This window comes from Poecilia latipinna, unplaced genomic scaffold (genome assembly GCF_001443285.1).
Source record: "Poecilia latipinna isolate Pla-1442-1.1 unplaced genomic scaffold, P_latipinna-1.0 Scaffold678, whole genome shotgun sequence".
NCBI classification, from domain to species: domain Eukaryota; kingdom Metazoa; phylum Chordata; class Actinopteri; order Cyprinodontiformes; family Poeciliidae; genus Poecilia; species Poecilia latipinna.
Window position 1 is genome coordinate 15847 of NW_015113294.1, and position 12764 is coordinate 28610.

Sequence of the window (12764 nt, forward strand, 5' to 3'; positions counted from 1 at the left end):
AAATCGGCCCAATTATGATCGGTGACCGATCGATCGGCACACCTCTATTATTTACTCATCTAAGTATGTTGGTCTTTTTCAATTGGCCTGTTTTTGAATCTGTATGCTCCACAATTAATCGATTGCTAAATTAGTTGATGATTATTTCAATAATCGATTCATAACGATCAATCCGATTAATCGATTCAGCCCTACTCTGCTATTGCTTTTATTTCCAACCACAAACAACCTGGAGATGAATACAAACTTCTACTTGGAGTACCCTGCAAAATTCTTCACACGCATTAAACTTTTACATGTTGTGTTACAACCACAAACATTGTATTTCATCAGGATACTTTCTTAATCATATTTTGTAGAAATTAGAACCAGTGTGTTATGCAATTCTTTAGCACAACTACATCATCAAGTCTTGGTACTTTTGCAAAGATGGCGTAACCTCTGCAAAACGACACGCACTAGGCCGCCTGCACTAAAACCCAGACACAGACACTCCAGTCTAAAATCGACATCTAAGCGCGGCCTGAGTGCAGACTGGATAATCATCAGTGAGTCCGCATCATGACACAAACAAGGCTCAGAGGCACAGCTCACTCTCGGACAGACGCGCCGAGTGGCACAGGAGGACGTGGAAATAACGGCAGCGGTGGGACGAGAGGGAGACGGATGAGGCAGCAGGGGAGTAATAAGGGGCTGTGCAGCTGTGTGTGGGAGAGGAAGAGTGACAGGTCAGTATGGGAGCCCATTATCAGTGATGAAGATGAGGCTTCGACTCAAGTGTCAAGTGGGACGATTTCCTAATTTAGAAAGACGTTTCTGTCCTTCCGTGTTGATTTAGATGGGTTTTCACCTCCCTTTCCACTTTCCCTCTGGTTTCACACTTTGCGCTTATATCACACCCCGAGGTTTTCTGTAATTTCTGTTCTTTGCTTGATCTTTTCAGTCTTCATCTCTTATTTTTATTTTTTTTTTTCAATCTATCTATAGTCTCCTTCCTAATTCACACATTTTCAATCTTTGTTCTCCTTCAGGACCAACTTTCTTGTCGCATTCTTTTGAACCTTCAAGGTTTATGTTGGCCTTTATTATAAAATTTCCTCTTTTCACAAAGTTTTTTCGACTTTGTTATAAGCTAATTAGACTACGTTAGTGTTTGTTTTGCATTGAGCGCTGTAACATATTAAAGTAACTGCTAGTGTTCTTCCCATTTCAAACTATTACTGTATTAATTGTAAAGGTTCTTCCAGGGACAATAAGGAGCTGTTGTAGTTTATTAGTGTAATTATTGTAGATTTCATTTAAAACTTTTGAATGTATGCAGTGAGCCGGTCAGGGTGGAGTGTTACAGAGAACATTTCTCATCTCCATGTTGTCAGCCTGACCTCATAGCCAAAGTTTTAAATTAAAAACTATTAATTCTGTTTCTTTTTTTTGTTTTGTTTTGTTTTGTTTTGTTTTTTTTTGCGTCAAACTAAAGAAAATTCACTCTTGACTCAGTGGCTGCATCGGGGTTTGGTCATGGACGGGGACACAGATATAAAGTTGTGTGTCACCAGGATACAAATATAGTAAGAAATTTGAAATGAAAGAACTAATTGATGCTTAGTGAAAGTTGTCTAAGAACAGAAACTTGAGGAACGCCTCAGCTGATGTTTATTTACCCAGATTTATAGTCGCTAAATGACTCAAAGTAGAGCCAAATAAGACAAACCAGACAATGCTGCCGGTTTTACAAAGCCCAACATTCAGCATGTCATGATGAACTAAGTTACATACAGGTGAGCTTTTTATGCAACCAACTGGTTGGACTGGATTTTATTTAGGGGTGTTGGAGTAAAATGTCTTTCACATTATTATTGCAAGAAACACTTCACACTCGTATGTTACCTTATGTTTGTCTGTAGCACAAAATCACCTGAAAATACACTGAAATTTGTGGTTGTAACTGAACAAAATGTGTAAAATCTCATCAGGTCTGAATAAATTTGCGAGGCACTGTATGTATATTTGTTGTCTTGCGCCTATTTGCTCACACACACGCACACACACACACACATACTCTAGTTGTTATTCTCCCAACACACAAACGATGGATGCAGGATGCATTTTCAGCTCGTTTGCCTGTGATCAGGTCGGCTTTTATAAAGATGGTGGGACATTCCCCCCAGATGACAGATGTGTCCTGATATTGTTTGTTTTCTCTTTTTTTCCCCTCCATGGCTTTTTGTTTAATTCCGCCTTTGTTTGTTGTTAATTGGCTAGAAGTGAGCAGATTGCCATGGGGAAACAAACATCCTTCAGAGGTCACTGAAAATGAGAAGTGCAAACTCGTTACGCTGCTTCAAAGACTTCTGGGCATTTGTCCTGCTAGCAGGAGGCCGGTCTAATCTGTTCATCATGTTGGGATGTGTGCTTGAGTTTCAAGTCGTTCTCTTTTTTTATTTTCCTGTGTCTTGGCAGAAACCTATGAAGGCTTTGATTCTCGAGTCATTGAGGTGAGTCTTTTTTTGTTTTTGTTTTTTTTTTTTTACTGAACAGATTACAAATGTACAGAGGCTTGTTTCAGGGCTGATTGTTTTAGAAAAGTTATTATTATTTTCATACATTTTACAATCAGGACCATTACAAATTATGCACTGAGTTTGTAATCACCTTGTTTTAATCACATTTTACAGAACAAAGTAAAATCATACTTGCAAAGCGTAATGTGGCAAAAAAATATTATTAATACATTTATTTTTTATTAAAGCAAAATTGGACATATCAAAATATATGCTATTGGTTGATGCACTAACTGAATAAATTGATGGCGGTTCCTAGTTTTGACGGTTTCAGCGACTAGAAAAAAAACATGATCTGCTGATCACTAATCGGAGCCGATCAGGGGAAACTTCTAACACATACATTTATTTGAACATGTCAATAAATTGATTTAGTTTTGAAATTGAAGCACAAATATGACACTAAGCTTGAACATACCCCAGACAAATAAGTCAAATGGAAAATATCACTACAATTCGAGGCATGTATATTTGCTAAAGTGAATTTCTTTCACTTGTGCCTGATTGGTTGATTTTGAAACAAACTTTAATGGACCTAAAACAAATCAGTAGCATAAGCATTTGATTACGGTTATTTTGTACATATTATCCAAGACGTGGGTTATTAATTCCTCATTAATTTTCATTTTAAGATTATGATACAAAAAATAGTTTTAATATGTCAAAAAAAGTCTGCAGCACATCTTTTTTTCTCTACTGTGGTCTGGAACACTTTTTTTTTTCTTCATTTACATTTTTATTGCTTAAAGTCTTAAGTTCCGTGCAGTGAAAATCAGAAGGGAAATATCAGCTGTATGAACAAAGCTAGACTAGCTTTTTTTGTGAGTCTTTGAAAGTAAAAAAATATACCTAAAGAGAACCGCGACGGATTCTAATCTTTCCGGTTCTGTTCAGGGTCACTGAGCAAAGGAAGCAGGAAGTCTGAAAGCGCTGAGCGTGTACGGTCTGACGTTTTTCCCCTCGAACAAAGAAGGTCAATACTTTCAGCCGAAATTATCAGAGCAAAAGTAAAAGTTTTTGTTGAATAAGAAAAGAGAAGGTGTCGGTTTGGGAAACTGGCTGAGTTGTTTCAGAGGTGAATCTTTAATATTTCACCTCCGCTGCACGAGTTAGCAGACATGTTTTTTTTTTTGTTTTTTTTTTGTCTTCATCGTCGTCTTCTTTTATGGTTTATGCAGACATATGGACGTGATGCCATTTTGGAGTTCTACTAATGTTTTCCTAAAATCACCAAAATATTAATTAACATTGTTAAGACTCACCTTAACTCTGTTTCTGTGGCGTTATTTAAGCTGCAAAACTCTTCATTGCTTTACCCTTTGTACCTTAACAGGTACAATATTAAAGAGGTAAAATAAATAGGCTAAATAAAACGTCCACAAAGTTAATTGTCGGCACAAACGCAACGTTTTATAGTACTGCTATAAAACTGCTGCTCCACACACACACCTTTGCACTGGTCTTCTCATTTTGATGGCATAACGAGATACGGGACTCTCACTTTAAATGGATGTGTGACCACATCTATTTAAAGTGAGTGAACAGTGCTGAGGACCAATTATATGTAACTGACTGAGCAGTGGTTTTTGAGATGGGCGTTTGCCCTGGGCGGCGTTGGGACGGGGCGGCATGCATGCCAAGAGAAGAAAAGAAAGAGACTTTTGAACTGCTCTGTTCTACTTTAAATAAACTTTGTTTTCCGTTTCTTACCTGAGCTGTCAGTAAGAAATAGGCTATGCTAATTGTGCTAACTCAGTTAGCACAGAAAAAAAAATACCTCTAGTCAGTGAGATCTCAACTTGTCAGAACAGCCGTTTTCCTCATCAGTACAACTGTTTTCAAAAATAATTTCATCTTTACAACATTCCCACAGAAAATGTATATTTACATTTTAATGAATTTTCAGGACATTTTTATTTTGAAGCTTCCTGCTTCATGGAAGACGGATTTTGTCCAGAATGCATCTGACCACCTATTTAATCCACCTGTCACTTTAAATTGAGAAGTTTAGTCTTTAACTAAATATATTTTGTTGTATCTTTTTATGTTTTAAAACTAAGCCAAAGAAAATATTCCAACATGCAACTCTAATAAAATGTAGCAAGGCAACTTCAAGCTGCGGCCTACAGCTGACTGACTCTGCTCAGCAGTTGTTAAATTGAAAGACCTAAGACAAAGTGGCTGTGTGCATGCGCATGCGTGTGTGTGTGCATGCGTGGGTGTGTGTGTGTGTTGGATGACATATGGATACGGTACTCTCTGCGGACAGTTCATTTAGATTCTCTGTTCGTCATGCAGAATCTCCCCTTAATTCAATTAGCACTAATGGGCCCTGGTGAGCTGGTGGGAGCTCTGCCACAGGGTCACATGTACACACACCAAACACCCAACTATGCCTCTGTGGCCCTTCTTCACACACAATACTCTTCTGTAGGAAATAAGCTGTGCATTATTCATGGTTACTGCACAGCTGGATGTCATTTCTAAATATTTCATGTAGATTTCTGTGGTGCTCACTTCTTCATGATAACCATTTTCAATCACCTTTTACACATGGTTTTTTTTTTTTTTTTTTACTCCATAAATGCACATTAATGCGTGTGGGTGTGTTTCGCATTGATAGTCTTCCCCAGCTCTCCTGCGCGCATTAATAAGAGCGGTGTCACAGACATTAGACTTCCCCTTGGAAGCCGACAGACACTTTTATGGTGCCATCGCCTTCTATAAATACACCCTTCATGGGGATGAGTGTGTGTCTGTGTGTGGCACTATAAATTCAGGCCTAATGAAATGGAAGAGGCTTACTGGAAAGAGGAAAAAAAAAAAAGGGCTTGTCTCCCAAGGACGATGAGGCTGCATTAGTGAGCAGATCCAGCGGGAGAAGAGGAAAAGGGGAGGGAGACAGATGAAAAAGCGAGAGGCGGAGCAAAGCCTGTGAATCTGAGTTTGGGAAAACAAGGAGACACAAACCACAAAACTCAAAACTTTGGGGTTTTGACTGCAGTTGGAAAGTTAGAGAAACATCAGATTTTTTGCAGTAGCTGTTGATTCTTATTTGCTCAGGGCAACGCAAGTGGCGCTCTTCTTTTAAGCCCTTTTTGTGCAATATTAGAAATTCACCAAAATATGCAAACTATTCAATTTATTTTTATATAAAAAAAAACTTAAACATTTAATTGCCTACAATAACACAGCATTCCTTTATAAAGCCTTTGTGCTGCTCAGGAGGAGCCCAGCAAAAACCATAGACAAATAGCAGGTAGGAGACTAGAGGGTTGTCCCGTCAGACTGTTAGTTCCCGAAACCACAAAGAAAAGAAACAAAAAAAAAACCCCGCCATACACACAGCAAAAAGCTTGTTTGGGTCTAATGGATCCCATCTCTTAAGACTGTGGGAAGGTTAATCTACAAAATATGCAGAAAATTCATATTTTTTCCACAGTTTTGGCTTAATTACCACTCCGAGGGTATTGTTCTTTCAGCAGTTGACCTTTTTTTGGGTCTGTGCACGCCAGTTAGCAATTAACCAATTACTAAATTAGTTAACGATTGTTTCAATAATTGATTCATCACAATTAATCAAATTCATCATTTCAGCCCTAATAGCCGTACTCATACTAACACATCAGCAGCAGTGATTGTACCACCTACATCTCTGATGGCTCCACCACCCTGGCTTGGGATTACTCTCTTGGATTGCTTTAGGAAGCAGCTGCATGCTGTTGTCTACTTCTGCACGACTTCATCTGGCTGTCGGCTGCCTGGGACGATGTAGCTGAATGGGATTCTTTAGCACAATGATCTCTGTGGATTTCTAGGCAGGTGAAAAAACCAAAACATTACTGAGACTCAAAAACTCAACTTGTTTTTCTTCTAACCGTAAAAGGAGTTCTCCAGCTTTTCCCTCTTTATCATTAAACTCCATGCATTAAAAGTTGTGGGATTTTCTATGAAAGCCTATTGCTTGAAAAACCCAAAGTTGATGATATTTGTCCAGCATGGCAGTTTCAGGAAAGATGCTAGAGTATGGCACTGTATTTGTTTTCTTTTTTTTTATTTTATTTTTTTTTTTGCTGTTTGACAAGTCTGGATTGGTTGTCTCCATTGCCTGAGAGCTTGAGAGGAGCGCAACAGAAATGGTAACCAACTCACCTACTGCCTGCACATGGTGAGTGTGATGAGGCGCAGCTGGCTGCTCGTTTTTCAAACTATCGATGCCCAAACCTCATTGGTGTTTCCTGTAGGTCTCAATCTGGGTTTTCCTGCCTCCGTTCTCCAGAATGCTCCTTCCCAGGCCGCCTACATGCTGCCACCATCATAATAAGCCACTTGTACCTCACCGCATTGTTTTCAGGAATTGTTAAAATAGTCAAGCAATTCTGACTCGATGCCAAGCCCACTGCACCTGTGCCAAAAACCCTTAAAAGACCACTCGCATTCTGTTTCCTGACACCGCGCTCCTAATCCTGTGTAAGTGGGACCTAAAGGGAAGATACAGATGATTAATCCAGGGTTAAGAGTTATAATGGGGAAAAAAACTACATTTTACCAAGTATTTTGGTCTTGTTTTTAGTACAAATATCTTAGTACACTTGAAATGAAACGAATACGAGTAACTTTTCAGCTAGCTGTAGGAGCTTGTTTTAAGTGAATAATTTCTTAATATTAATGTAGAACTACTAGTTAGAAGTGAATCTGCTAGTGGAACAAGAGACTTTGTTTCAATATTATCAGTTAAAATGTGTGAAAAATATCTTGTTCCATTGTTAGATTATTTCCCTTAAAGCTTGTACTGTTTTTTTAATCAATCTTAAGGAATAATTCAGTTATAAAAAAACTCCTTTATCTTGCTGAAAAGTGACCTGTCAGTTTTATCTGTTGCATTCCAAGCACACTAAGATATTTGCCCTGGAAACTAGACCAAAAATACTTAGGGGAGATTTTGTGTTTTTGCAGTGCATGTTTTAAACTTAAGCATTGCAAAAGTCTCTTACTAATGTTTTAAACTACTTCACACCTTGACTTTTTATAGTATAATTATTAATCCTGTAAAGTCCCAAGTTCCTCCCACTTTAAAGTACATTATCTTTTAATGATCAGATTAAATATTTTATGACTGCCATCAAGTTTAGGTAAAGCCAAATGTTCCCTACCTGGATGGGGAAATGCTATAAAACGTCGTCATGCAAAAACTCATTTAAAGCCCAGCAATGTCACAGAGTGGCGTAACATTTAGTTAAAAATAATACATCACAAACATCAGGCTCTAAGAAAAGAGAAAGCATGTCTGGCACGCTCACAAAGTAGTTTGTTGAAAAAGAAAAGAAGGGATGACAGAGTTAAAGTGAAACAAGATGAAAGTGATGTTCATGGCCTCCCTCCAGGTTCAGCAGCCTCTTGGACTGGATTCAGTGATTTCATTAACGGAGATGGAGCCTTGTCAGTGATAGAACAAGTTTTTTTTTTTTTTTTTTTCCTCCCTGAAGTTAAGAACCTTGAAAGTTTGGTTGCAAACAAACAGCTGGCAGAAAAAGAGAAATTTTATGTGCACTTTTAGACGGGATGGGCTGCTTCTAATCTTGTGGTAAATTCAGATTGCAGCTGCCAAGCACATTAGATTTGATCAGAAAAACTATAAAATCACAGGGCAAATAATAGCAGGAAAGTAGAACACACACACACACACACACACACACATCAGTTTTGTATTTGAAGCAAGAGTAGTTGATGTTGAGAAAAATGCCTGCATGTATTACACACGCTGTTTGAGTTTGTATTATCCTCAGTGTTTTATAGTTTTTGTTTTACCACTTAAAAGAGTGTTTTAGATTTGTAGATATTAAAGGAGACCTGTTATGCAAATTTACACTTTTTTTCTCTACCACTTCAAAAAGTGCTTAAAAAATCCATCCGTTTTTCCGGCAATAAGTACATTTTTATTTTTTTTAGTTTTTGATGTCTGAAAAATGAGCCGTTTCAAAGATCTCCAGATTATTAAGTCTCTTAAATCAAAGAAATAACTTTACTCGAGGTGCATTCAGGACACGACCAAACGTAAACTTTTGCCACAATGAAGTACAACAAACCCCTTTATTGTTCGCAGAGCTGGGGGAACGTGAAAACCCGAGTTGCCAAGATAATGCATGCTAATGCAAAGGTGATGTCATTGCAATTGTCAGTTTCTTTGTGCTTTCTCGTTGCCCTGCGGTCCCATGTGCTGAGATGATCTCCCCCCTGCCCTGCAACTTATAGACAAATACAGACAGACAAGGAGATGCAAAGCAACAGATTGAGAAAATAACCGATTAGGCAGCAGCGAGAGCAAGATAGAAACATCCTCCCACCGGCGTTCTGTCGCTCATCCGCCTTAGAAAGAAAAAAAAAAAATCTCTAGCCCATCTGCTGTGCTGCTAATTCGCCGCCAAAGCCCATGCATCCTCACCTAAAATGGCAACTGCAGCCAGGAGCTCCTCATCGTCTTCACAGGCGTCAGCTCTAGTAGCCAGAGGCAACACTGGAACGTGGGAATGAATAACTTGATGGAATCTGATTCGCGAGATGCGTCTGGAACGCCATCTGTGTGGAAACCTCGCCGTTTCTTTATCCTTGACCTCAAACGCAAACTTGGCTACGAAACGAAATGAGAGGTGGCAAATGCCCACAACATCCTGCGAAAACATCAACGACAAGCGTGTATTTAGAGATGGAAAACCAAGAAATTGTGTAGATTCATATTTTTAACCACGGAAGCTGAAGCATCCAGGACCCCCTCCGTGTGAACGTGTGTGTTTGTGTGTCCTGCAGGATTGTTGTAGGAGTGTTTTGGCGTTCGCTGCTACCCTGACCCCAATCCTTCGTTTGTGGCCCCACGGTTAAATTATAAACCCTTCACTGAAATGTGCTTGTCGCATAAGCTAAACTTTGGAGCTCCATCAGAGGAGATGCAACACTTTTCTGTCACTTGTTCCCTCTGTTTGGCACGCAGGCGCTGGAGCAGGCCAGGATTTATAGCCGGGTTGAGCCAGCTCAAAGTAAGAGCCGATCTATGAAAAAAAAACGGAAGGTGGTAAATACGGATGTACACAAGATTTTAAATTTATAGTCTTACTACCATTATCAGACCATTGATTGACTATATTTCCAGGTAATTTTTGTCTGCAGTCAGAAATTACAGCAGCCTTTTCATCCTTTAAATGTCCCTCCTTTTCCAAATAAACTCCCTACATGGATGTAATTGGTTGAAGTTAGCTTGTAACCGTTAGCTTCTTCAGATGCAAGTCACACATTATTTTAGTAATCAATTTTTAATTTTATCATTTTAGTTTACTTTTGTGCAATACTAAAAATATATTAAAATATTCCTTTTTTTAAATAAGAAAATAAACATTTCATTGCCTTAAATGCAATAGCAATGTTTCTTCAATTTAAGCTTAACATCTGCAGCTAACGAATAGAAGTGGAAAGTTCATCCATTTTTGCTTCACTTAGCATAATTATGTATGGATAATCTGGTGATTATTCTTGGATTAACTGATTGTGAAGCACATTGACTACTGGTTTGTTTTTTGGTGGGTGTCTGCTCTGAATGTGTTGTTCTTTCTGCAAATAGCCTCTTTTTTAAAATCTGTGTATTCCAGTTTGTTACTAAACTAGTTGACGATTATCTCCATAGTTGATTTATCATGATCAAACCGATAAAGCGTGTCAGCCCTAGTTGCAAGCATTCCTTTGGAAATGTTGACCATTCTCTAATTGGGTTTCTGCTATAGGCAGTGTGTGCCGATATGCCACAGAAAGTGAAATGAGTTTTCTCTGGTGGTATAGTGCACAACACCTTTCCCCTCCCCTACCTGTCACCTGGCACTGTGAGGCCGTTACATTTTTAAGCCGCAGCTGAACCAAAATTGCAACATTTGCTACATTTTCACCTGGTGCTGTTCGCTTTCACACTGCATTGTCAAACGATCCAAATCCTTTTAAAGATCTGTTCCCCTCCTCGCCTGTGGTGGCGCTGCACCAAGAACCGCTGAAGGATACAAAAACCTCTCACGACATGAGGGCAATTTCCTCCTTCGCAGTATGTAAATAAAAATGGAGTGACATCAGGTTTGAGTGGTTGTAGGATTTCTCTTTTGATGCCACCAAGAGACCAGGAGCCATTTCTCCAGCTAGCGCTAGATTTGCACGCTTATTTAGGTTGTATTTACCCAGAATAGCCAGCGCTATAGTCCACTTCCTGCTTTTGGAGCGGTCTCTGGTCCACTTGGTATTCACATATGCATCAGAACCGCATCAGAATTCACTTCAACCGAATCGAGACCTAGGACTGTAGGTGGACCAGAGTTGGATTGCGTGTTTACGCCTCCCTAAACGGACCAGCCTTTCTAGACAAGCAAACCAGAGTTCGATTAAAGCGGGCTAAATAGAGCTGGTGTGAATGCGCAGTTACATTCAAGCTGACTGAGAACCATGAATAATGCCTTAGGTGAAAGGGTGTCAACTGCGTAATAATCCCATTAATTAATAAGTCCATTATAACATCTTTAAATGTATACTGTAATCAGAGCTCTAATTTTCCTAATGAACTCGGTTTAATGTGGTGATTTTATGTATCACTGTGGACACTGTGCAGCTCGGCTGCTCAAACTATAACCGTCTCACTCTGTGTTTCTGTGCAGGTGTGTGTGTGTGTGTGTTAGTCGTGTACTTTATGTTGTTTTCCTGGGAGTCAGCAGTTTGCCTGTGTGTCATCAGGGCGCCGCACAAACTCATGATCTCACAACTCATGCTCTCTTTTTTCTTTTTTGTCTTTTTTTTTACCCCATCGTGTTTGCTGTAACGCATGTTCATCTGCGCAGAAACGTTCCTTCACAATACTTTTCACCATAACCATGTTGTTTTTCTTAGTTTTTATGCATCTTCTGTGTTTTGTCACGTTGTGGCTCTCTTCTTCTTCACCTAATTAGCCAGATTAAGTCAAACCAAATTTCCGTCCTCATCTTTAGAGATTGTTTTTCTCCTCACTTCTGTGTTGTTTTCCTCATTTTGTCTGTTTTATCTCTCAATTCTCTTACCTTTCTCATAATCTTGTTTTTTTTTTTTTTTCCTTTCTGTTTGTCCTCCAACTCTCCTCTGCACAGCTTCTTCAGCTTCTGTTCTTTTTCTTAAACTTTCATTTCGTCTTTCTGGCATGTGACTGCTGCCCCCTACAGTTTCAACTGAACACTGCAAGGCCATAATCAACAAGCAGTACCATCAGGCCAATCTTAACCACATTTATGAAAGATGGAGCAACTAAAGAAATACATGCTTTTGTCAGTTGACAATTATTAAAGTAAAGTTTGGACCTCATTGACTAAAACAAAAATGTACAATTGGCTAAGTAGGATGCAGTGGAGTTATTTAAAAAATGTCACATTTAAATTTTGAAAACGAATGGATTTGGAATTCAAATGCATCTTTTCCTGTATGTCTTGGATCGATTTGTAAGGACTATTTTGACTGGAAAAATTCAGGACTTCATGAAATATCAGTGCAAATGTCATAATTCTGCAGAGTCTCTACCTCCAAGTCTGATTTCTCTTTCTTCCTAACTTTCTTTCTTTCCCTTTTTAATAAATACTGTCTTTACGTGTTGCCAGGTCACATTGTGGGTTTGCTGTTCTTGGATTTTAGGTGAAGAGTGTGTTCAACATGACGGCCAAGGAGGGCAGGAAGAGGTCCATCAGCTGTTTGGTTGCTGTAGGAAATGGCAATGGAGTGGCAGGTTTGATCCTTTTTTTGAAAAAATAAAAAATAAAATAAATTAAAACTAAAACAAGTTGGGCAGTTTGACTCTGAATGTTGTTTAGGAGTTGACAGAATTTTTAAAGCAGACGCATCAGAGCAGATTCCTTGTAAATCCTGACTTATTCTTTTTTTTCTCGAACTTATGTTTTTTATTTCTCTTTTAATACAGAAAAAAAAAGTCCTTTAGGGGAGAGAGGAAAGCCAATTTGTAACCTGTCTCTCCTTTCTGTGTCATTAGGCTTCGCTTTGGGTAAAGCAGCAGACAGAAATGCAGCTCTGAGGAAGGTAAGAACTCAAAGCACGTCAGATTTAGGGTCGACTTGCTCATTTTCTCGCTACAGTTGTGGTCAAAAGTGTACATACACTTGTAAAAAATCATAATGTTATGGCTGTCTTGAGTTTCCAATAAGTTCT

At 38.9% G+C, this 12764-nt stretch overlaps 1 protein-coding gene across 1 annotated transcript in view; it reads left to right on the top strand.

Annotated features, from left to right (window-relative positions):
• mrps5 (mitochondrial ribosomal protein S5) overlaps positions 1-12764 on the top strand; it is a 38185-nt gene that overhangs the window by 14689 nt on the left and 10732 nt on the right. The window contains exons 6-8 of the mRNA XM_015044488.1: positions 2461-2495; positions 12237-12327; positions 12589-12635. Coding sequence (XP_014899974.1) covers positions 2461-2495; positions 12237-12327; positions 12589-12635 — 173 coding nt within the window. The remainder of the gene's footprint in view (positions 1-2460; positions 2496-12236; positions 12328-12588; positions 12636-12764) is intronic.